Raw genomic sequence first — 25,807 nt, forward strand, 5'->3', positions numbered from 1 at the left:
AGTGTGCTGAGGAGATAGGCTCCGCCCCCTTCTCGGCGGCCTTTTCTCCCGTTTTTCTGTGGAATCTGGCAGGGGTTAAAATTCATCCATATAGCCCTGGGGGCTATATGTGATGTATTTTCGCCAGCCAAGGTGTTTTTATTGCTGCTCAGGGCGCCCCCCCCCCCCTAGCGCCCTGCACCCTCAGTGACCGAAGTGTGAAGTGTGCTGAGGAGCAATGGCGCACAGCTGCAGTGCTGTGCGCTACCTTGGTGAAGACAGGATGTCTTCTGCCGCCGATTTTTCCGGACCTCTTCTTGCTTCTGGCTCTGTAAGGGGGCCGGCGGCGCGGCTCTGGGACCGAGCTCCGAGGCTGGGCCTGTGTTCGGTCCCTCTGGAGCTAATGGTGTCCAGTAGCCTAAGAAGCCCAATCCACTCTGCACGCAGGTGAGTTCGCTTCTTCTCCCCTTAGTCCCTCGATGCAGTGAGCCTGTTGCCAGCAGGTCTCACTGAAAATAAAAAACCTAAAACTAAACTTTCACTAAGAAGCTCAGGAGAGCCCCTAGTGTGCACCCTTCTCGTCGGGCACAAAAATCTAACTGAGGCTTGGAGGAGGGTCATAGGGGGAGGAGCCAGTGCACACCAGGTAGTCCTAAAGCTTTACTTTTGTGCCCAGTCTCCTGCGGAGCCGCTATTCCCCATGGTCCTTACGGAGTGCCCAGCATCCACTAGGACGTCAGAGAAATGTATTTAACACATGTAACTGTGACAGGGAAGGTGGCCCCTCTCAGCTCTGGGCCCCATAGAGGCTTCACTCCCTGCACCTATGGTAGCTACACCTTGTATATAACACATGTAACTGTGACAGGGAAGATGGCCCCTCTCAGCTCTGGGCCCCATAGCAGCTGCACTCCCTGCACCTATGGTAGCTACACCCTGTATATAACACATGTAACTGTGACAGGGAAGGTGGCCCCTTACAGCTCTGGCCCCATAGCAGCTGCACTCCCTGCACCTATGGTAGCTACACCCTGTATATAACACATGTAACTGTGACAGGGAAGGTGGCCCCTTACAGCTCTGGCCCCATAGCAGCTGCACTCCCTGCACCTATGGTAGCTACTCCCTTGCTGCCAACCACACACATGACAAGCAGCCCCAGGGGGTGGTGATTTCTAACCTCTGGGACTGCCAGACCGTGCTGCGATTAGCAGAGATCGTGCTTCCTGTAGGAATCCACTCCCTGTCTCATCGTCAGCCATAGCCGGCTTCTATGGGCTGCAGCCGATGCAGTCCTTAGAAGCCGGTGCTTTGCGCATGCACAGTCCCACTGCTGCTTGTGCACATGCGCTGGACCCGACGCTTGCCAGATCCATTGCGCAGGCGCTGAGACCTGGCTGGCCGGGGCTGGTTGTCTCCTTTATGGGCACGGGTAGCAGCAGCCCCCCTCCTACAAGCAAGTCGGAGCTGCCTGCTGCTTACAGACAAGATAACTTAAACAGCCTGCAGTGCCAGCGAACTTGCCTAATCTGGACCATATCTAAAGAAAATCTTTTTTTTCCTGTCATTTCTACGTGTGTGGCAGCTTCTTGAATCATACGGTTTGCTCACATTCCATAAAAAATAAAATCAAGTTGGCAGTATCACACGGTGCCGGCTGGAAACATGTTTTATGTGCAGAAATCGCAAAAAAACAAGCATCTTTGCAGCTCTGCACATCAGTAAATGAACGTTAAACCTAACCAGGAAGGTATGGAGTGGGTATTAGTTACACTGGCGCCGTGGTGCAGGCCCTTCTGGGCGGACCTGGGCTTGCAATGGAAGAGGAATAATGCCCTCTCCCTGGAGCTTGCTGCCACAAATCATGGTACTGTAACGCTATGTATCAACAAACGGGTGTGGCCTTTCCCGCCGTGATTGGCCACACCCCCTCTAGCACCCTGGACCATCATTTGTCTTAGCAGCCCTGAACTTAGCAGCCGAATGCTGCTAAGATAGGTGTGGTACATATTGAAATCATTTATCATGTTGACGTGGCCGTAATATTGACATGCAGCATTGACCACGTCAACATTTATTGGGTCGACATTGATAAAGTTTCAACATGATTAGAATGTTGACTAAACATTCCTGGCAGTCTATGTGTGATTTACAGGATGGGTTGGGCTAACCAGGCCATCGCATGGAGCACTCTCAGCTGAACCTCTGCTGCTCTGACTTGTGACACCACTGCTGAGACACTGTTCCGGTGACATCACTGGTAGTGTCTCCGACCGCCCTCTCTGCAACTCCAGCATAACCCACCTCCTCAGTATTCATTCATTGTGGGCTGCGGGCACGCTTCCCCCTCGCCTCATCTCACCACACAGAAGAGCACGGGGAGTGGAATCAGAGCTGGCCCAGATGCTGGTGCAGCTGAAGGACCCGGAACATAAGTCCAGGTCCATGGAGGACAGTGAAAGAAAGTTCTTGACCTGGGCTCCACTTGATCTGGAACTTGCACTGCTTGCAGGTCTAGCGGAAAAGTCCTTCTGGTCAGTGTCGGACTGGGGCATGAAGGGCCCACTGGGGGAATGCAGTGATAGGGGCCCATACTTAAGGGTGTGGTCAGCCTACAAAGAGGGTGTGGCCAGCCTCCACAGAGGCTTGAAATACACAATAGTCTAGTGCAGTATAATGCAACATATCTACCATGTATAATACAAGTGCACTGTCTGGAACCTGATTCCTAGAGGAAGGAGTGGGCACTCAGGCAGAGGGGCCTACCGGTGGTTTCCCTGGTACCCCTGTTGGCCAGTCCGACCCTGCTTCTGGTAGATACTGCGTGATTTCCAGCATTGAGCATTACTAATCCTAACCCTTCACCAGGTGCCTAAACCTAACCTCCCCTCCCTAAGCTGAACCTTACCCTTCCACTAATGCCTACATCTTACCTCCCCTCCAGTTGTCTACCCCTAACCTTCCCCCTAGTGTCTGAACCGAACCTTCCTCCTAGTTCTTAACCCTAACCCTCTCCTGCAATAGCCTAACTCTAACCTTCGTCTGCCTGTCAATTCAGAATGTTGACATTTCATTGTGAACACGTCGGCATTCTGCACATGCCGACTGTTCAATGTCAACATTTCAACAATGACGTCATGATGGTTGACTTTCTGATGTAGATACTATAAATGTCGACATTGTAATTATATATAAAGGGCTGTCTGAGCCATGTAAATATATAACATCATCTTGATGTGTGACATCTGAACTTATGTAGAACATCTTCCAATTCCTGTGTTTTATCAGGAAACTATATCAGAATTAATAAGCATTACCTCCTGCTTCAACAAGACACCTGCTATGGTCCTCTGACCACTAGACAACTCATCCGTTCACCAATTGTCCTGAGGTGAGGCGAGGTGAGGTGAGCCTCGCATCTCTGATCCCACCAATGAAGCAGCTCTGATCCACAGTAGGTGTACAGGGGGAATTAGCTCTCACCATCCAGGAGGTCCTGCAGCAGCAGGATGACCACACATACTCAGAAGTAAGTGGTTCCATGTGCCAGTATAGGAATATGTTGGTGGTACATCTATTACAATGCAGCAGCAGAAAGGGCGACGGACAGTAAGAAGCAACCCATATACTCTAGGTGTAGGTAGGACCAGGATAATGGAGTAAGGCCTCTCAGTCCAGATACATCAACCTAACAAACTGCTAATAAATATTGATATATAGGCTGTGGGGATGTAGTCAACATACCGGCTTTTGGGATCCCGGCAGTCATAATACCGGCGCTGAAATCCCAACAGCCGGAATCCTGAACGTAAGTATGCCGAGGAGTGTTAGGGTTAGGCTGCGGCGTGAGGGTTAAGGTTAGGCTGTGGAGAGAGAGGGTTAAGGTTAAGCTGCAGGGAGGGAGGATAAGGTTAGGCTGCAGGGAGGGAGGGTTAGGGTTAGTTTGTAGGGAGGAAGGGTTAAGGGAAGGGTTAGGACTAGGGTTAGTTTGCTCCAGCTCCCCAGTCAGCACACCCAACCCAGGTCAAGTACTGTACATTGCACTATATTAAAATAGACACTATTATAAAAATACTAGTTACTTGCCCCTCAAAATGACGGAACAACAGAACAGTAATGTCAGCGCACAACACTTGAATTCCCCCCATAGAGGCATCAGCCTTTTATTACATAGGATGATATGACATGCTGTGCACATATTTGGTCTTACCTTCAATCTGGTCTGATGAAAATTCAATCTGGGGAAATAGAAGAAAATTATTTTAGATAAAACTATTTGTTACTAATAGAGAACATGTGAAAAATGAATGTTAACTGACATGATTGGGTCTGAAGATAACATACTGTAATGTTCCAAGCCTATCATATTGTGTAACGTGTCACCTACTATGCTTACTGGACGCAACTAGAGTATTATTTATTTTGTATTTTAAATATTCTGCAATATTGAATATTGACTTATAAAGCACCAGGAACGAGAGGATACAATGATGAAAATCTGCAGAATAAGATATTTTGTCATCGGCCACTTCATAGCAGAGATTTCCAGGTGCGGACCCCCATTATCCATCTGCCTCCTATTCACACAGGTGTGGGTCATAGCGTCGACCACACTTAGGTCGACAGTCATTAGGTCAACCCTTATTGGTCGACATTGACTAGGTTGACACCTGAAATAGGTCAACAGGTCATTAGGTCAGCACGAACAAAGTCGACATGTAAAAAGTTCGACGTGAGATTTTAAAAAAAAAAATTGGTGTCGTTTTCTTTGTAAATCGGGAACCCCAATTAGTGCACCGTGTCCCCTCGCTTCGCTCACCATGCTTCAGACAAGGTGCCTCGCTCTGCTACCGCTGCGCTCGGCACAGGTTACTATTCCCAATCATAGTCCACGTGGATCGTAAAGTATGAAAAATTTCAAAAAATTTAATTTTTTTAAAAAACAACTCATGTCGATCTTTTTCCATGTCAACCTAGTACATATTGACCAGTGATCGACCTAATAACTGGATAACGTTTTAGAGATCTACCCCTGAGTGTGGAAGGGCTAGCTACATCATGTTCCTACATCCTAATAATCCTAAAAGAACAAAAATTGGGACAAATTTAGCTCATCTACGATCAGTTACTCCGACATGCGGGGGGACGCACAGCACAGGGCTAGTCCGCCCCGCATGTCAGGCCTCACCCTTCCCGCACAGGTACAAAAGCATCGCATGGCGGCGATGCTTTTGTACCGGACAAGTAGCTCCCTAGCGGCGCAGCTCCTGCACACTGGCAGGGAGCTACTGGCCGCGCCCCGGGTCGCAGCGGCTGTGTGTGATGTCACGCAGCCACCGCAGCCCGCCCCCAACGGTCCGGACATGCCTGCATTGTCCAGACCGCGTCCCACCAATGGCGCTGTACCATCATTGGCACGCCCCCTCCCGCTCCTGACCACCTCCGCAATTAGCATCTCACTAGGCTCCCGGGGGGTGCGGCCGCTGCGCGTGCGCACTCCACAAAACATTCAGACTGCAATCACTGCCGTGATCCAGTCTGAATTACCGCCAAAGTTGGTCGCAAAAAACCTCTTCTTAGCTTTGTTTTTATGGCTACACAACCGCCCTGCAAAACGTTGTTGCATTTGGTAGCCGCTAGTTTAGTATTACCTAGAACGATATTATAACTGCAATGTCCACATCAAAATACGCCAGTCATAACATAATGAACAAATTATTCCAAAATAAGATTACGCTAATAAGTACATTTTACTACTTTGAATACATTTCCATTGCTTAAATCCTTAAGGGGCTCACATCAATGCACAACCTGACCCTGCAAGCTTTACTACTCATTTCCCGCTCTGCTAGAATCATAATTTGCCATTTTTGTGCCCATAGAACAATCGACCTAACCTCAGATGCTGGGAATTCGTCCAGAGATCTGAGTGTTTGGTATTTGGTGTCCCTTCAGACTCCGGATAACGAGCACTCTGAAATGTTCGGCTTGTTATGAGTAATGTAAGAAATGCAATAACACAAATGGTCCGTTACGTAGAAAGAAAAATCCTCCAAATTACAAATAAAATGAAAAATGTTTCCATATGAGAGGAAACATATATTCTGTATATTTTACACAGAGAAATGCAAGAGCTTGCGGTGTGCAGGTTTCGCTTTTCGTGGTGTAGCCGCAACAAATGCACTTCCATGTGTCCTCCAGGAGACGGGGGCAACAGTCCTAACCACAAGTACTTGATGTACAGTGGAAAACTGATCCAACTTACTGACCCTTGGTGCTAGTATACCAGGTCTATTACACTGGGACACCAGCTTGGTCAAGGAGGATCAGGAATGCTAAATAACTCCATTTCTCCATCCAGCCTGATCCATATCTTAGAGAAGAGTTCATATCTCAATGGTCCAAACAAACCTTTGGCTAAGTTAGAAGGCCGCAGTGGTGCAACACTGGAGCTCTAGAACCCACCAGAGCTTTCTGGTCACTACAGTGAACTTCACCACAAAGGTTAGTGTGGTAAATGACACAAACACTCGCCATGGTCAGGCACCTAGAAGGTTCTCAGCCTTCTAGACCATGCAGGTAGCACACCGGCTGGCTAATTCCACTGCTCCCTACATCTCCAACCTCCTCTCCCTTCATACTCCCTCCCGCCCATACTCCCTCCCTACATCTCCAACCTCCTCTCCCTTCATACTCCCTCCCGCCCACTACGGTCGGCCAATGACCGTCGCCTCTCTACTGCCCTGGTCATCACTGCTACCCATACTCGAGTTCAAGACTATGCCCGTGCTGCACCCCTTCAGTGGAAAGCGCTCCCCCGCTCCATTAGACTCTCCCCGACCTTGCAAAGCTTCAAACAGGCACTGAAAACCCATCTATTCATCCAAAGTGTACCCTTCCGATGCAAAACCTAGTCCTGAGGCCGCTCCTCCATCCCCCTGCCTCATGCCTTCAACATCTCAGCTTTGCTTACATCCTGCCATCAGGCCACCCCCCGCTTGCTTGCACCTCATGTCATCTGTCTGTCGACCCTTCCCACTAGATTGATAGCTCTTCAGAGCAGGGCCCTCTATCCACCTGTTGTCAAAGCCCTCTTCTCGACACATTTCACTCACAGCTCTCTCCTCAGCAACCATCTTTACCCGCTTTCTCTCCTGCTGGTAAAGGCACCTCTCTATCTATGGCCGCCAGCCCCAAGTACAAGTAGTACGATGATTACTCCCTCGCTACTTACATCTTAGCTGTATTATGTATTGAGAATTGTGGTGCTCTTTGTTACCTGTACTCTATTTCTGTTATTTATTTACTGTAATGCTAAGTTTGTCTCTCTGTACTGTCCTTTGTACGGCACTGCGAAACACTTGTGGCGCCGTATAAATAAAATGTAATAATAATAAAAATATTAGTGTGAGGTGTATATGTATGTAGTAGCCCTCTGCCTGGGTTCCTATGTATGGCCTGGTGAACACGGAAGGCACTAGATGGCAGGTAGTACGACTGATTGCCGTGATGTGTTCTGGCACATAATAATAAGGAATGGGTCAGAACCAGGTGGGCAATGTGGTGCTAGGTGATGAGCAGAATCAGGTAATGAAAATAGACAAAAGTTATAACCAGGAGATCACTAGAAGCAACACCAATGAGATGGACCAGATCGGAACACTTGCCGCAGCCGCCTGTGAAGAGCCAGCACCAACAGACCCAATAAGAGTTAGCCGTGCTCTGGCGAGGTGGGACATTAAGGATGTAAATAATATTTATTTCAGTATGTAGCTGTGGGGAACTGGCAGCTGATTTCATCATCGCACATTTTTACATACTCCTAATCTATGCGACAACCAGAGATGCAGATTCTGCTGAGTACGTAACAAGAGTAAAATTATGCAATGAGAAATTATAGAATGAGAGAGGAAAAGCAACGATGGATTTTAATATATATTTTCTTATTTCCATCCATCTCCTGTGAAAATCTAATTTGGGTGGCATTTGTTCCATCATTTTATCCTTTTCTGCTGCTGAGTTGTAGAAACAAAAATAATTTTCTGCTCTGAGAAGTATTGGAGGGTGATGGATGAAACGCGCAGGACAGGGCGTCTGAGACGAGTTATTTGTTTGTAGGCGAGCGTTATGCTGTACATTTGTCTATGACGTTGGAGTTTGGTCCAAGGTAGACAGTGGTGAAAGGTTTATTGCTGCCGGGATCTCAGTGACCAAGATACTGTACCTTGTCCAACATCCAAACAAAACGTGTAACAAATTAAGGGATCTGTTGCAACATTGTAGCCGCTGCCTTCAAATATATGGAAGAACCGTTTCCTTATGTCAGTTAATCAAACAATTACAGGAACATTGAGTTTTATAGTAAATGTGGAACAATTGGCTTAAATAGAATAACCATTTTATTACCCATTTCGAGAACTCAGACTTACTGTAATACGTTCTTGGCTCATTCCATAGTCAGTCTATGGTTTTAAATTGTTTAAGCTAGTTCATTTGTGACTTCCACATACGGACAAGTAGGCTTTTTAATGAGACCGGGCCCTGTCCCAAAAATGATCAAAAACTGATGTTTTAATCTGAATACAGTCCAGGAAATTGGCCTCTTGTCCTAAAATATATATTTTCCTGAGTGTATCTATGCCATTAGCCATTTTCATCAGAGTGGTTTAGGCCACTGGTGAACTCTGCGTATTACCACCTCCAACACGTCGCTGTAATTGAGGGGTCATTAATACCAGCTCCATTACTGGATGTGTTAGACACTATATGGATAAAAGACAACTTATCTGTGAAAGTCTTTCCAGCAAAGTAACTGTGTGACCTCTGGAGATGTATAGAGAACATTTACGTCCAGTGGTGGATTGTAATACTGGTGTGTAGGACAGTAATAAGTGAGAGATCAGGAAAGTAAGCAGGTTAGATTGTCTGTAGCTGACCGATCATTAGAAAGAAAGAAAGAAAGAAAGAAAGAAAGAAAGAAAGAAAGAAAGAAAGAGAGAAAGAGAGAAAGAGAGAAAAAGAAAGAAAGAAAGAAAGAAAGAAAGAAAGAAAGAAAGAAAGAAAGAAAGAAAGAAAGAAAGAAAGAAAGAAAGAGAGAGAAAAGGAAAAAAAAGAAAGAGAAAAAGAAAGAAAGAAAGAAAGAAAGAAAGAAAGAAAGAAAGAAAGAAAGAGAAAAAGAAAGAAAGAGAAAGAAAGAAAAAAAGAAAGAAAGAAAGAAAGAAAGAAAGAAAGAAAGAAAGAAAGAAAGAAAGAAAGAAAGAAAGAAGAAAGAATGAATAGAAAGATGTCTCAAGGTAGTATATTCTCATTAGAAGCCAATCGCTTTACTGTACTGAATTATTTTACGAGCAAGGGCGGTAATTCAGAGTTGATCGCATCAGCAAATTTGGTAGCAGTTGGGCAAAGCCATGTGTACTGCAGGGGGGGCAGTTATAACACGTGCAGAGAGAGTTAGATTTGGGTGGGTTATATTGTTCCTGTGCAGGGTAAATACTGGCTGCTTTATTTTTACACTGCAATTTAGATTTCAGTTTGAACACAACCCACCCAAATCTAACTCTCTCTGCACATGTTACATCTGCCCCCCCCCCCCCTCCCCTGCAGTGCACATGGTTTTGCCCAACTGCTAACAAATTTGCTGCTGCGATCAACTCTGAATTACCCGCCTGGTCTGGAAGTGTATATAACCAGTATCACATGTATATAGCCAGTATCACATGTATAAAGTCAGTATCACATGTATAAAGCCAGCATCACATGTATAAAGCCAGTATCACATGTATAAAGCCAGCATCACATGTATAAAGCCAGTATCACATGTATAAAGCCAGCATCACATGTATAAAGCCAGTATCACATGTATAAAGCCAGCATCACATGTATAAAGCCAGTATCACATGTATATAAAGCCAGCATCACATGTATATAGCCAGCATCACATGTATATAGCCAGTATCACATGTATAAAGTCAGTATCACATGTATATAGCCAGCATCACATGTATAAAGCCAGCATCACATGTATAAAGCCAGTATCACATGTATATAGCCAGTATCACATGTATAAAGTCAGTATCACATGTATAAAGTCAGCATCACATGTATAAAGCCAGTATCACATGTATAAAGCAAGCATCACATGTATAAAGCCAGTATCACATGTATATAGCCAGTATCACATGTATAAAGCCAGCATCACATGTATATAGCCAGTATCACATGTATATAGCCAGCATCACATGTATATAGCCAGCATCACATGTATAAAGCCAGCATCACGCTTTATTCCAATACACAATATTTCTCTCGGCACTGGCACCGTGCGCTGAGCTTCTGGCGTTACTGTTCTGTTCTCTAGAAGAAAATATAACAATTGGATGTGAAATATTCTCCTGCTGTTATGAAGAGTAAAATTGCTACAGATTTATTTCTCCTAAAATCACATGTAACAATACGGACATTTACATAAGAATAACAAGTTGCTGGCGCACTAACCTGCATCGTATAATACAATATAAATACATTTACCCTGTGATAGAAAGCCAGCAGCAGCTGAGCCGTCCCAGCATTACAGCAACGCAAGCAGAAGGGGCCGTGTGACAGCCCTGGGGCCCGTCTGTGGTTCCATGCAAGGGACTGGTACAGAATGGAGGTTTTAGATAGAATTCATAAAGTCAAGTCACTACACGTACGATGGGGATGCAGTTAAAATGTCGGCCGTCGGTATCCCAGCGTTCAGGATACCGATGTCGGAATCTCAACAGCCGACACTATACTGGCTGCCGGAATCCCGACACTCGCACTTGGTTGGTGGGTACATGCAGTGTCGGACTGGGGCATGAAGGGCCCACCAGGGGAATGCAGTTATAGGGGCCCATATTTAGGGGTGTGGCCAGCCTACAAAGAGGGTGTGGCCAGCCTCCACAGAGACTTGAAATACACAATAGTCTAGTGCAGTGTAATGCAACATATCTACCATGTATAATACAAGTGCACAGTCTGGAACCTGATCCCTAGAGGAGGGAGTGGGCATTAAGGCCTACCGGTGGTTTCCCTGGTACCCCTGTGGGCCAGTCCAAGCCTGGGTACATGCCACCAACCAAACGGGAATAGAAATTGTGGTGAGCAAAGCTCGCCGCCGTGCCCGAAGTGTGTGGAGTGCAGCGAGCCCGGGAGGGGATTTGCAGCCTCGCTGATGGTATTCTGGTAGACGGGATGCCGCTGTCTCTACGAATAGTAAATTTTCGCCGCAAAATATATGCAAATATGCTGATAACGGCAAATGTGGTAAATTGCGGCGATTTCGCTGCTAATTGAATACCCACCATAGTGATCTGATGTTCTGTATTATGATGAAAGAGATTGCAGATAGACACAAATGATCTGAGGCAGAGTCGGAGGTAAATCGTGTGTACAGCACTAAAAGGGAATGTACACGGGAAAGAAGTGCATTATCGTACAGTTATACACATTCGCCGCATCCCGTGTCTAGAGCATGCACCTGATTTACTGCTACACCTTCGAAAAGGCATATTACTGCTCATTGTCCAGCTTGCAGTTGCCTGAACACACCTTTTCTGATGCTTGCCAATGCGAGAACACCCGTCACACCACAGTTACGTCTTTCCGGTCATAGGTGTACATGCAATGAAAATGCCTGTGGTTCTGCGTCACCGTGGGCCCATTTTTCACATCCTGCCGCTATCCCTTTTTGCTTCTGTTGCTAGCCTTGTCTGTCTCCTGCCCTTACCCTTGCTCCTGACCACTACCTGCCCTTACTCTGCGCCCTATCCCTCTGTACTGTGCCTTCACTCTGGCTGCCTCTCACCAGATTAAATACAATTTAGTCTCATTTTTTGGATTGTCAGGATGGACAGGACTTTATGTATTTCATATTCACTCCCACCAGGAGTGGCCCCGGTCCTTCCACCAGAGATTCTGTGAGCAGCAAGTGGGAGAACCAATGTCACAGCAGGCCCTTTGTTGCAACACTGTACCTCATTATAAGTTGAATGTAAGTGTACGGTATAAAGGGTAAGAACACAAAGTCATTATTTTCTGCATCAGACTGACCCTGGGAACGGCCTGTCAATCATCAGGTGTCACATAAACTGGCACCGGAATGACTTCAGTAAATGAAATGATCACAGGAGGTCATTCCGAGTTGTTCGCTCGCAAGGCGATTTTAGCAGAGTTGCTCACGCTAAGCCGCCGCCTACTGGGAGTGAATCTTAGCATCTTAAAATTGCGAACGAAGTATTCGCAATATTGCGATTACACACCTCGTAGCAGTTTCTGAGTAGCTTCAGACTTACTCGGCATCTGCGATCAGTTCAGTGCTTGTCGTTCCTGGTTTGACGTCACAAACACACCCAGCGTTCGCCCAGACACTCCTCCGTTTCTCCGGCCACTCCTGCGTTTTTTCCGGAAACGGTAGCGTTTTTTCCCACACGCCCATAAAACGGCCTGTTTCCGCCCAGAAACACCCATTTCCTGTCAATCACATCACAATCGCCAGAACGATGAAAAAGCCGTGAGTAAAATTACTAAGTGCATAGCAAATTTACTTGGCGCAGTCGCAGTGCGGACATTGCGCATGCGCAGTAAGCGGAAAATCGCTGCGATGCGAAGATTTTTAGCGAGCGAACAACTCGGAATGAGGGCCACAGTCCGGCTGCCTGCAGCAATTACCTGCCTATTACAGTGTCACTTTGTCTCCAGGCCCCTTGGTTCTGCCTGTGTTGTAATAGTTAGAGTTTGCTATGAGGCTGTTTAGCTTTGTAAGTTCTATTGGTGCAAAGTCAGAAAGAGTAATTACAGGGAAGATCTGGCCTGGCAGAGGCCTATGTACCTGTCTCTGGGGCGCAGTGCTGGAAAACTGTCTGTTCTACTAGCAAAGTGATAGAAAAGTTATTGTGTCACTAACTTCATCAAAGTGCTGCATGTAAAGTTACCATGACATGACGGGTAACACGGGACAACGCAGAGAACTGAGGTCATTTTGATGTCTGGAGAATAACTTTTCCATGTCATAGCTGCAGATTTTAACAAACGGCACCCAGAAAGACCTCCAATTTCTCATAACACTGTCAGGTGCCTAATTTCCAAATTCCGAGAAACTGGGACTGTGGCTGACAAGTCACGGAGTGGTTGTCCAAAAAGTGCTACTGACGAGACAACCTCAACAATGGTTTTGGCATTCTTCATGAAGAGCCCACAACGCAGCACATCACATTCGTTCTACAGACATCAAAATGACCTCAATTCTCTTCTCTTCAGTTACCTGCAACAAAAAGAGTGTTGTAACTTTTGAACCATAAATGCTATTTCAAATCTGTTTGCCGCAATAAACTTTCCAGCAAATTCTGATGTTGTTTGACATGTTACACGACCCCCTTTCCATGTGAAAAAATAGACTTAGATTCAAGATGGCCGATTTCAAGATTGCGCCCATGTTCGGTACATACCCTAAAAGATAGCCAACCTCACCCATACCTTACTGGAGTATTTAGTTTTCCCATTTCCTGCACAGTTTTTGAAACAAAAGGGTGTATTGTGACTTTTGAATCACCCTGTAAATATATATATATACTACGCTGGTTGGCTTTTGCGTATTTTGTCTCTTTTTGCACTGTGCATAACCAGAAAGCGAACATATGTGAATTAATGGATATAGGGGTAAATGTATGAAGCAGTGATAAGAGTGGAGAAGTGAGCCAGTGGAGAAGTTGCCCATGGCAACCAATCAGCATCGAAGTAACATTTATAATTTGCCTACTATAGAATTATACAGAGCAGCTGATTGGTTGCCATGGGCAACTTCTCCACTGGCTCACTTCTCCACTGTAATCACTGCTTCATACGTTTAACCCATAGAGTCCAATGCATTATGGACGCAAAGAGCCATGTAACCGCACAAAGGGGACAATTTATCAAACCTTGGAAAGTGATAAAGTGGAGAGAGTTAAAGTACCAGCCAATCAACTGCCATGTTACAGGCTGTATTTAAAAAATGACAGTTAGGAACTGATTGGTTTGTATTTTATCTCTCTCCACTTTATCTTTCTTCAGGTTTTAATAAATCTCTCCCAAAGGCAGAACGGTGGTTTGTGGGGCGTTCTCACGTAGGCAATAAGTAACTTATTCAGACCAGCAATTACACAGCGGATGTTCTGCACTTGCTTGTGCAAGCACATGCTGCCAATGTCTTCTAAACATCACTATAGGCCTGAGCAAAGCAATGCACTGTGGCCCCTACACACCCATTCACTGTCTGTAACCAATTAAAAAAATCATAACATGCCCCTCCTGCAGTCCTGCGCTGTCTCTCCGCATGCTTCCATACAGTGAATGGCTTTCAGCCTCTGATTGGTGGATAGCTCCCGCCATCCACCCACCAATCAGCACGCTGCTAGTTATTCACTATCTGGCTGCAGGCTTGGAGGGGAATGGATCAGCAAATCTACATGGAAAAAGTCTGCTCTCATTAATACCCCTTTCAGACCGCCGGAGGTGGGTCGCACCCAGGAGCCTGACATGGTCTCCAAGCACCACCCGTACATAGAGAGTGAACGGAAAATGGGTCGTATCGACCCGGCTACCGTCCACACCGCATAGTGAGCCGGGTTGAAGACGTGATCAACCCTGCTCCTCGCTACCAGAAACAGGATTCCTTGTTTGCCACCATTTGGTTACCATCATTTTGCCACACGCACTGTGCCAGCTGTTTATTACTTTTAGCCATTTATAACCAGCACCTAGTCCGGGATCACTTATTGCCCACACTCACTATCATCTGACGTGGAAAACCACAAGGAGTGCATCAGCGGCTGTGAGCAGATCAATATATCAGCATTTACCATCTTGCTGTCAGTGAGGAGATTTTGAGTCAGCCGGGCCGCCACATATCCACAGTGGATGCACCCGATCTCTCCCTCACTCATTTGCCGCTCTATCCATTATAAACTGTGAGTAAAGGGGCCTGTGGGACTGAGCGAGCCGGGGGAACCACAGCGCCTCGCAGCCTACCCGGTCTCTTCGCTTAACCCCCGCCTGTGTACTGATCCTGTGGGACTATTTACTATACAAGTATAATACCATCATTGTGTGGACATTATATATCTAATATTTCTTACAAAGATATATGAGGATAATGGTGGCAACGTTGTGTGTTTTGTATTGCCACATATTTTATGTTACATTTTTATGAAGTAACATTTAAATGGTTACAAGAGAAGCATTACATTTTTTATACAGTTTATAATATGTCTAAGTATCTCCGGAGATTATATAGTTTCTATTGTGTCATTTTAATAAATTGTTTGGTATTATACATTGGTGTTGTCAGACGCTTCAGTTGCCTTTGCGCCATTGGTTTTTTTTCTTTTCCTCGCTACCTCGCACCTTTCAGACCGCACCTCAACACGGGTCATGCGCGTTCATGTGCCAATAACCCGTGTTCAGTGATGGCGGTGTGAAAGGGGTATAAGTTGATCACTAATGGTCAACATACATTAGTTCGACATGGTCAAAAGATCGACACGTGAATATTTCAACATGACAAAATGTTGACTTTTTTTTGTTTCTTTTTCGCCGTCAAAGCATGTAGAACCCTAAATAGTGCACCGCTTCCCCACTCAGGGCTCGCTTCGATCGCCATGCTTTGGGTAGGGTGACTCGATCCGCTACCGATGCGCTCGGCACAGGTTACCGTTCCCAATCGTAGTCCACGTGAATGGTAAAACATAAAAGATCCCCAAAAAGCCGTGTTGAACATACGTGTGTCGATCATTTGAATCTGTCGACCTTTTGTACCTGTTGACCATAAGCACTGTTGACCTTTTACATGTCGACATATTAACCATGTCAACATTTTGTCTATGTCCACCTAATGCACTTCGACCATTAGTGGTCAACCTAATGACTGTCGACATTTTCATGGTTGAGGCAGGTAGAGAATGTTGGCTGGCTGCTCTGATTGTGGTCAGAGGCCCCTTGAATTGTGGGGCCCAGAGCAGGTGCCTATATGTTAAGATGGCTCTGCCTGCTGCTGAGGAGTTGGAGGATCATATATTATTTTCTGCACCTGTTGGAGGCCAGGGTGTCGGAGACAAGTTATTTGTCATTATCTGAGCTATTATACCGTACATACAGTAGGTCTACGGTGGAGGCGATTGGTCTAATGTAGACAGTGCAAATCTTTAGCCTTGTTCACCATGATATCTATAAATGTATACAAAGAAAGACTTCTCGGCTAAGGCTGGGGCCACACATAGCTGCCAAGCGGGTCCCGTTCAGCGGGACCTGCTTGGCCGGAAGGAGAGTGCACATATGCGGCAGTCCCGCCGCCGCCGGATGCAACCGATGCATGCTGCAGTTGGGCCGGACGGTAGAACGACAGGATTTCAATGTATGTGTTCACACAGTGCGGCTGTGCTGCACTGTGGGGGTAATTCAGACCTGATCGCTAGGCAGGGTTGGATGGCCCACAGGGGTACAGAGGAAAACCACAGTGGGCCCCACTGCCTAAGGGCCCACCTCCTCCTCTAGGAATCAGTTTTCAGACTCTGCACTTGAATTATACATTACACTGCATGTACTAGCAGTGTCTACTAATTATATTTATCATGAGGCCAAAACCCTAGCTAATGGTTAGACAAACCTTTGTGGTGGGGACCACACCTCCTCTGGAGAGTGACCACACCCCTAAACATGGGCCCCAACCACTCCATTTCCCCAGTGGGCCCTTCACTCCGCAGTCAGACACTGTTGCTAGGGTGCATTTTTTGCATTCCTGCGGTCAGGTAGTCGCTGCCTACAGGGGGAGGGTATGGAGTGTGTGCAGGGGTGCGATCGCTTATGTTGCATAAGTTTGTGCAGTCTCTGCACTTCCCAGGACTTACTCAGCTGCTGCGATGATTGGGGCCGGAGCTGATGTCAGAAACACTCCCTCCAAGCGCCTGGTCCATCCTGCGTTTTCCCGGCCACTCCTTGAAAATGATCAGTTGCCACCCACAAACGGCCTCTTCCTGTCAGTGATCTTGCGATTTCCGGTGCGTTTGGAATTTTTGCACCATCCCGTCGCTGACCGTCAATCCCCGTTGTAGCTACCATAGATGCAGGGTGTGTTGCTGCTATGGGGCCTAGAGCTGAGAGGGGCCACCTTCCCTGTCACAGTTACATGTGTTATATACAGGGTGTAGCTACCATAGGTGCAGGGAGTGCAGCTGCTATGGGACCCAGAGCTGAGAGGGGCCACCTTCCCTGTTACAGTTACATGTGTTATATACAGGGTGTAGCTACCATAGGTGCGGGTAGTGCAGCTGCTATGGGGCCCAGAGCTGAGAGGGGCCACCTTCCCTGTCACAGTTACATGTGTTATATACAGGGTGTAGCTACCATAGGTGCAGGGAGTGCAGCTGCTATGGGACCCAGAGCTGAGAGGTGCCACCTTCCCTGTCACAGTTACATGTGTTATATACAGGGGTATAGCTACCATGGGTGCAGGCAGTGCAGCTGCTATGGGGCCAGAGCTGAGAGGGGCCACCTTCCCTGTCAGAGTTACACATGTTATGTACAGGGTGTAGCTACCATAGGTGCAGGGAATGCAGCTGCTATGGGGCCAGAGCTTAGAGGAGCCACCTTCCCTGTCACAGTTACATGTGTTATATACAGGGTGTAGCTACCATAGGTGCAGGGAGTGCAGCTACTATGGGGCCCAGAGCTGAGAGGGGCCACCTTCCCTGTCACAGTTACATGTGTTATATACAGGGTGTAGCTACCATAGGTGCAGGGAGTGCAGCTGCTATTGGGCCCAGAGCTGAGAGGGGCCACCTTCCCTGTCACAGTTACATGTGTTATATACAGGGTGTAGCTACCATAGGTGCAGGGAGTGCAGCTGCTATGGGCCCAGAGCTGAGAGGGCCCACCTTCCCTGTCAGTTACATGTGTTATATACAGGGTGTAGCTACCATAGGTGCAGGGAGTGTAGCTGCTATTGGGCCAGAGCTGAGAGGGGCCACCTTCCCTGTCACAGTTACATGTGTTATATACAGGGTGTAGCTACCATAGGTGCAGGGAGTGCAGCTGCTATGGAGCCCAGAGCTGAGAGGAGCCACCTTCCCTGTCAGTTACATGTGCATAGGTGTGCGCAGGGGGGGTGCCTGGTGCGCACAGGCACCCCCTAATGTCTGGCACCCCGATCTCACATGCCTGATGCAGCGATCGCCGAGCAGGCTGATTACTGTCCCCTCTGCACTGCACCCTGTCAGGACAGCATTACTGACCGGACGCCTGGGTTAATCAAGGGTGCCACTGCCACCGGCTTTCAGATTTCCGGCTCCCCTTTCATGTACAAAAAAAGTGTGATGTGATGTGATTACGACATGCTGCTCGCACGCCCACCTCACTCCTTTTATGCTATGCCAATGCCAGCCACTGATGAGGAGCAAGAGAAGTTATACCAAATGGTAGTTAAGGCGCTGATGTGGTTTGCTTCTACCTAGCGGCTGCTGAGTGGAGATAGTCAGTCTCCGTAATACAACAAATACAATAACCTAAAGCAGCGCTTATGTGAATACACAATTCTGGTATAAATTATTAACACAATTTAATATTATTAAAAACCATTACATATTGCACATCATTTGTTAAATAAAATGACTTTAAAAAGAAGGATCTCACCCACTGAAATGTGATAATACACAGATTTAGTCAATCCTATATGCCCGTTCCTAAATTGCTCTCGGTAGATTGGTGCCCTTAGTATTTCCACTTTATACTGTGGTTTTTCACCTTATAATTAGGTGCTACAGTTCCAAGACAAATGGATTTTGGAGGTTTGTTCTTGTGCTCACCGCCCAAGGAAAAAATGTCAGGCTGAGGAGGAGCAGTGTAATTGCAGTGAGTGCCATCAGGGGTGTTTGGTGCACACCACAACATCTGACAATGTATCTGCATTATTAGGATTGGTACAAGGGTGGATATTTTATATTGTGTTGACCGTCAATAGATGGCGCTAGACACGCCCAAAAGGCAGTGCTAGACACACCCCTCTGACAGTGCACCCCCTAATAAAATGTGCTGCGCACACCTATGTACATGTGTTATATACAGGGTGTAGCTACCATAGGTGCAGGGAGTGCAGCTGCTATGGGGCCCAGAGCTGAGAGGGGCCACCTTCCCTGTCACAGGTACATGTGTTATATACAGGGGTGTAGCTACCATAGGTGCAGGGAGTGCAGCTGCTATGGAGTCAGAGCTGAGAGAGGCCCACCTTCCCTGTCACAGTTACATGTGTTATATATAGGGTGTAGCTACCATAGGTGCAGGGAGTGCAGCTGCTATGGAGTCAGAGCTGAGAGAGGCCACCTTCCCTGTCACAGTTACATGTGTTATATACAGGGTGTAGCTACCATAGGTGCAGGGAGTGCAGCTGCTATGGGGCCCAGAGCTGAGAGGGGCCACCTTCCCTGTCACAGGTACATGTGTTATATACAGGGGTGTAGCTACCATAGGTGCAGGGAGTGCAGCTGCTATGGAGTCAGAGCTGAGAGAGGCCCACCTTCCCTGTCACAGTTACATGTGTTATATATAGGGTGTAGCTACCATAGGTGCAGGGAGTGCAGCTGCTATGGAGTCAGAGCTGAGAGAGGCCACCTTCCCTGTCACAGTTACATGTGTTATATACAGGGTGTAGCTACCATAGGTGCAGGGAGTGCAGCTGCTATGGGGCCCAGAGCTGAGAGGGGCCACCTTCCCTGTCACAGTTACATGTGTTATATACAGGGTGTAGCTAGCATAGGTGCAGGGAGTGCAGCTGCTATGGAGTCAGAGCTGAGAGAGGCCACCTTCCCTGTCACAGTTACATGTGTTATATACAGGGTGTAGCTACCATAGGTGCAGGGAGTGCAGCTGCTATGGGCCCAGAGCTGAGAGGGGCCATCTTCCCTGTCACAGTTACATGTGTTATATACAGGGTGTAGCTACCATAGGTGCAGGGAGTGCAGCTGCTATGGGCCCAGAGCTGAGAGGGACCACCGTCCCTGTCACAGTTACATGTTATATACATGGTGTAGCACTAGCTACCATAGGTGCAGGGAGTGCAGCTGCTATGGGGCCAGAGCTGAGAGGGGCCACCTTCCCTGTCACAGTTACATGTGTTATATACAGGGGTGTAGCTACCATAGGTGCAGAGTGCAGCTGCTATGAGACCCAGAGCTGAGAGGGGATACTGTGAATTGGGGATACTGTGTGGCATAATGTGTACTAGCAGTCCTGCAATGTGACGTATTGTGAACTAGGGAACTATTATGTGGCTTAAAATTAACACATGATGCGGAGAGGTGTCACTCGAGAAGCATTGGGACAGGGGCCCGTTCAAAATACTGCTATGGGGCCCACTATATATATATATATATATATATATATATGTAACCCTACCCTCAATACCTTGAACGAGAGCTGTCTATGTATTCTATTAAGGGATGGTTACCTAATAGTTGTGCCTCCACTCAAGCTATGTGTAGTATTTAACTACCGTTAAGGCTTGCTTGAGTAAGCCTGATCTCTATCCTTAGGGGATGATTCCCTTATATCATAGATATATTATCTAATATACCTGTCTCTTTCTTCCTGGATCTTCAGATCAACTTCCAGACGGACCAGACACACATGGCAAGTATAACACTTTAATGACCAGTACCAAATGGATTAAGTATACATTAACATTTCATCAATTACACATTCCCCTTTAAGTCATTAATCCATGCTAACCCCCTGTCAATTAGGCCTATACACAGTACCTGCATGCAATACAACAAATCCTTTTTCTTTTCAAGACACCCTTAGGTGTTAGAGTGACCCGGGTACTCTTAATATGATAGTGCACTATAAGGGCCCATAAACTTCCTAAAAATAACAGCAGTTAATACAGAATGTCTGACACTATGTTTTAGTATCAACTATCAGTTCTCCCTTCAGTTAAAGAGAAAGATGTTTGGCTCAGTCTACTTATGGTAGCGATTACTTTCTCCTATAAGGTTACTTATAGTTCCTCCTTGGCAGATAACAGAAAGTATCTATTTAGCTCATAGATAGTAACATCAACAGTTGATTACCAAGGAATCTGTATCCTTTCCTCAGTAAAAATGTTACCGTAGTTGTCCAGTATTAAACTAAACTCCTAAGAAGCTGGTATGATAAACCTTTGTTATGCTGCGTCCTTGTGTCCATTTGAAGTAGCTGATGCTTTCTATATTTCAGAGCATATATAGCTTTTCGATTCCTGTATGCCTCAAATTATTGTTGTCTCTTAGGATGAGTCTATATTAAATATATCTGCAAGAGATGGTTTCTCTTATCATAGTCACAGCGAGCTCAAATCCTTTAACTTTAAAACTAATAGTCTCTTACGTGTCAGTCCTTCTTACGGGTTCACGAATATACATATAACACAGTTGTATTAAAGTGCCACAAGCTAGTCCTTGAATCGGGATGATATTCTAATCCTTTGTGGCTAAGAGGCTTTAACATTCATCCAATGTCACTGTAGTATGGCTACCTTTAATGTCCTTGTCTCTAATTCTGCTAATTCAGGGGCATAAATACACACATTAGGTGGCAGCTTTTGGGTGTTACTTTTTATTTAGCGCTGCGGAACAATGTCTCTGGCTCTCCTTTGACTGATGTGATGCTGATATATGGGGGAGCTTTAAAACTATTTATGAAGCGTTAAACAGGTCAAGTTTCACTCCACTCCTCCTGTTATATATATATATCCTTTCTACCTTCTCCTTAGCACTATGATTAAGCCATACATGGAACTGTAATTATAGGTCACTCTGACTACTGTGACCCATTACTATCCTCCTGCTTAATAGCCATTATTGCGGCCTAGCCCTGGATTCCTTAGTCCCAATATGAAATTGACTATGTACCATAGTCACCTATGGCTTGCTGTGCTTAGTGTAGGGGTAATATAAATGGCTGGATTATGCACTCACACTTCTACGATCTAGTGATGCTGCTGCAGGATGCTCCCCCTACTCCTCCCTTACACTTACAGCCACACAGAATGGAGCCTCTGCTGCTGGTCCTGGCTTCTTTGTTGTGGCTGTCAGAGTCTGTGCCGGTAATAGGTAGGAAGGAACCCTCTCTGTCTCCCTGTCATAGGTGCGCCCTTCCAATACTGCTGGGTGAGTTGACTAGCGCTGATGCCGGGTTCTATGAACGGTGCTGAGTCTCAATGCTGCTGTCACCACCTTTACAGTAAGGAAGCCCTGTTCTGGCTACACACACTAAGCCCCCTCCGGCCGCCGCAATGTATACCGCTCAGCTCTAATGCGGGCGACGGCCGGAGCAGCAGAAAACTATGTCCTCTCACCAAGGGATATGCAGTCTCTCCCCCAGCTACACTCACAGCACCTCTCCACTCCTCTCTAGTAGTCACATGACCCACTCTGAGGTGATGCCCCGCCCACTGGCAATCACCCCACTAGGTGATTGACAGTTAGGAGCACAAGGACATTAACCCTTTAGATACACTGTGAAACCATAAAATAATCCTTAATTGTATTCACCACTACATTTACATCAATGTACATACAATTACATATATGTGAACTGTATTATTTACCTCAAAACATGCATACAGTATTACAACATCCATTAACTTTTATATGAATAATATATATGCTTATACTCCATTTTAGTCACCATATTATAACTACCTCAGTATAAGTGTTGTTTAAACCCTAAATCAGGGTTACATTTCTCCCCCTGGTGCATTGTCACTGTTTAACATCTTTAGGTGCCAATGCACCATCTATCTTACTTACTATGCTAAAATAGTATATATTCATGCACATCCATTAGCAAGCCACCTCATCTCAACCATTTTAACTGTTGGCCAAATAGGGAGGGATGGAACTACATAGCCTTAATGCCTCCCAGGGATAGTGTTCTCTGATCGTGCTGGTTTCCCTTGCTCTTCTACACCTGATTTATTGACTTCTTTTAGTACTGGACTTCGGATGGAAGATTTAAGAGATTGTGCTAGGGTAAAGTTATCATGTACCTCACTACGATTGTCACTGAGACTAGTTTCTTTCTCTGACGAAGCTTCTAAAGTTATTAAGTCTTTAGCATCTGAATTTTCCGTTTCTTGATCCTGGTACTGATTTACTCTACCATTGAATCTCGAGAGAGGTCGGTAATGTAAGGTTATAGAAGGATGACATGGAGCTGGATCTCTCCCTTGCCTTTGTTCTGAATATGCACTTCCTTCATCAACCGCTTTTTCTCGTGGTTGATAACAATAACTGTATGATCCTCGTCGGTTTGGAGCAAATCGACTCCCTTTCACTGGTACTCCACCTATGCCAGTCACATTTGCTGCATGTACACCCTTTTCCCCTTCCAACACTTCAAATTCTACTTTCTCTCCATCTCCTACACTGTACAACAGTTTTAGGGGGTTATTCTTCGTTATGGATGTCCAATGTACAAATATGTCTTCTCCGGTGTCATGCCTTTTAATGAAGCCATAGCCTTTCTTCACATGGAACCATATTACTGTGCCAGTCATTTTAAGAGACATATACTGTGTCCCTTTACTATCAACTTTATTCATAGAAGATTGTCTCAGCAATATACCATCCACTACCTCAGTCTGTAATGCTATGTCCTTAGTATCCGGTCGCATAGAAAATTCATGGATACGGTTTTCAGGACAGTTGTTTAGGAAGTTGGCATCCTTGAGTATTTTATTCTCAGATTCTAGCTGAGACAGTCTTTCTTTCATTTCATTCAGACGAATATGATCCTCCTTTTCAGTTTCTTTACCCACTTCCAATAATTCAGACAACTCAGTTATTTTTGATTCCAGAGAATGAATATTGTCTTCCTGCTGCTGGTACATTATCAACTTTTGTTGCTCCTGATCCACTCTGGTTTGTCTTTCATCAGATGCCATGGTTTCCATCTCTCTCTGTATAAACCAAAGTTCTCTTTCAAGCTCTTTGTTCCTCTCATCAATTTTGGAGTTAAACATCTGTTCTTCTTTTAGCTTCCATCGGGTTTCATCTAGAACCTCCAACAACTGATAAATATGTTTAGACCTGTCCAGTGCTATATGTCTTATCACCTCTATCGGGGTCTGTAGATCCACTGGGCTATCTCTTCTTGTTGGTTCCTCAATGGAAGTTGGAAACAGGGAAAGCAGGTCCTTCTGTTGATCTTTTGGCAAAGCTAATACTAATTGTCCATGTTTCTTATAATCCTCAGCTATTTGCTTTAGCACAGTTTCTAATTTCTGTATACCTACATCTATCTTCACTTCCCCTGGAACTCTCTCTTTCAGTGGTAGAACATTCTTATCTCCTATCATTCCATAATCCGTGTTAGCGACCAAAGTATGAGCAAGGTTGTCACTAACACCTCCCTCACTATCCTTTAGGTGGGGATCAAGTCTGACTTTCTTGTCCTTTGATTTTTTCTTTCTCTTCTCCAACTCTACAGGGACATCTAATAGTTTTTCATTTTTTACACCTAGGTTATTTACAAAAGTTCCCACAAACTTGCATGTCACCTCTTCCTTTAAGCCTGGTGCCTTATGGTACTCTTGTTTGTCCATACTTTTACATTCTCTATTGGCTTCAACTCTCCCAACTGATACAGCAATGGCTTTATGTCCAACCTTCTCCCTGTTCCTTTGCTTCTTTCCCATATTTGTATTTTATTTTTAGGGATGTGAGGACTTTATCAATAATAATTAATGGCAGCTGACACTTGTGATGTAACAGGGCCTGAGTGTAACTTCTATCTCAGCAGTGCCTCCATATGTAACCCTACCCTCAATACCTTGAACGAGAGCTGTCTATGTATTCTATTAAGGGATGGTTACCTAATAGTTGTGCCTCCACTCAAGCTATGTGTAGTATTTAACTACCGTTAAGGCTTGCTTGAGTAAGCCTGATCTCTATCCTTAGGGGATGATTCCCTTATATCATAGATATATTATCTAATATACCTGTCTCTTTCTTCCTGGATCTTCAGATCAACTTCCAGACGGACCAGACACACATGGCAAGTATAACACTTTAATGACCAGTACCAAATGGATTAAGTATACATTAACATTTCATCAATTACACATTCCCCTTTAAGTCATTAATCCATGCTAACCCCCTGTCAATTAGGCCTATACACAGTACCTGCATGCAATACAACAAATCCTTTTTCTTTTCAAGACACCCTTAGGTGTTAGAGTGACCCGGGTACTCTTAATATGATAGTGCACTATAAAGGCCCATAAACTTCCTAAAAATAACAGCAGTTAATACAGAATGTCTGACACTATGTTTTAGTATCAACTATCAGTTCTCCCTTCAGTTAAAGAGAAAGATGTTTGGCTCAGTCTACTTATGGTAGCGATTACTTTCTCCTATAAGGTTACTTATAGTTCCTCCTTGGCAGATAACAGAAAGTATCTATTTAGCTCATAGATAGTAACATCAACAGTTGATTACCAAGGAATCTGTATCCTTTCCTCAGTAAAAATGTTACCGTAGTTGTCCAGTATTAAACTAAACTCCTAAGAAGCTGGTATGATAAACCTTTGTTATGCTGCGTCCTTGTGTCCATTTGAAGTAGCTGATGCTTTCTATATTTCAGAGCATATATAGCTTTTCGATTCCTGTATGCCTCAAATTATTGTTGTCTCTTAGGATGAGTCTATATTAAATATATCTGCAAGAGATGGTTTCTCTTATCATAGTCACAGCGAGCTCAAATCCTTTAACTTTAAAACTAATAGTCTCTTACGTGTCAG

The 25,807-nt window shown here is 45.5% G+C and overlaps 1 protein-coding gene across 1 annotated transcript in view; it reads right to left on the bottom strand.

Annotated features, from left to right (window-relative positions):
* Positions 1–25,807, bottom strand: part of MYL3 (myosin light chain 3) — a 114,194-nt gene that overhangs the window by 69,574 nt on the left and 18,813 nt on the right. The window contains exon 2 of the mRNA XM_063925107.1: positions 4,190–4,217. Coding sequence (XP_063781177.1) covers positions 4,190–4,217 — 28 coding nt within the window. The remainder of the gene's footprint in view (positions 1–4,189; positions 4,218–25,807) is intronic.

This window comes from Pseudophryne corroboree, chromosome 5, assembly GCF_028390025.1.
Source record: "Pseudophryne corroboree isolate aPseCor3 chromosome 5, aPseCor3.hap2, whole genome shotgun sequence".
In the NCBI taxonomy this organism is placed as follows: Eukaryota; Metazoa; Chordata; class Amphibia; order Anura; family Myobatrachidae; genus Pseudophryne; species Pseudophryne corroboree.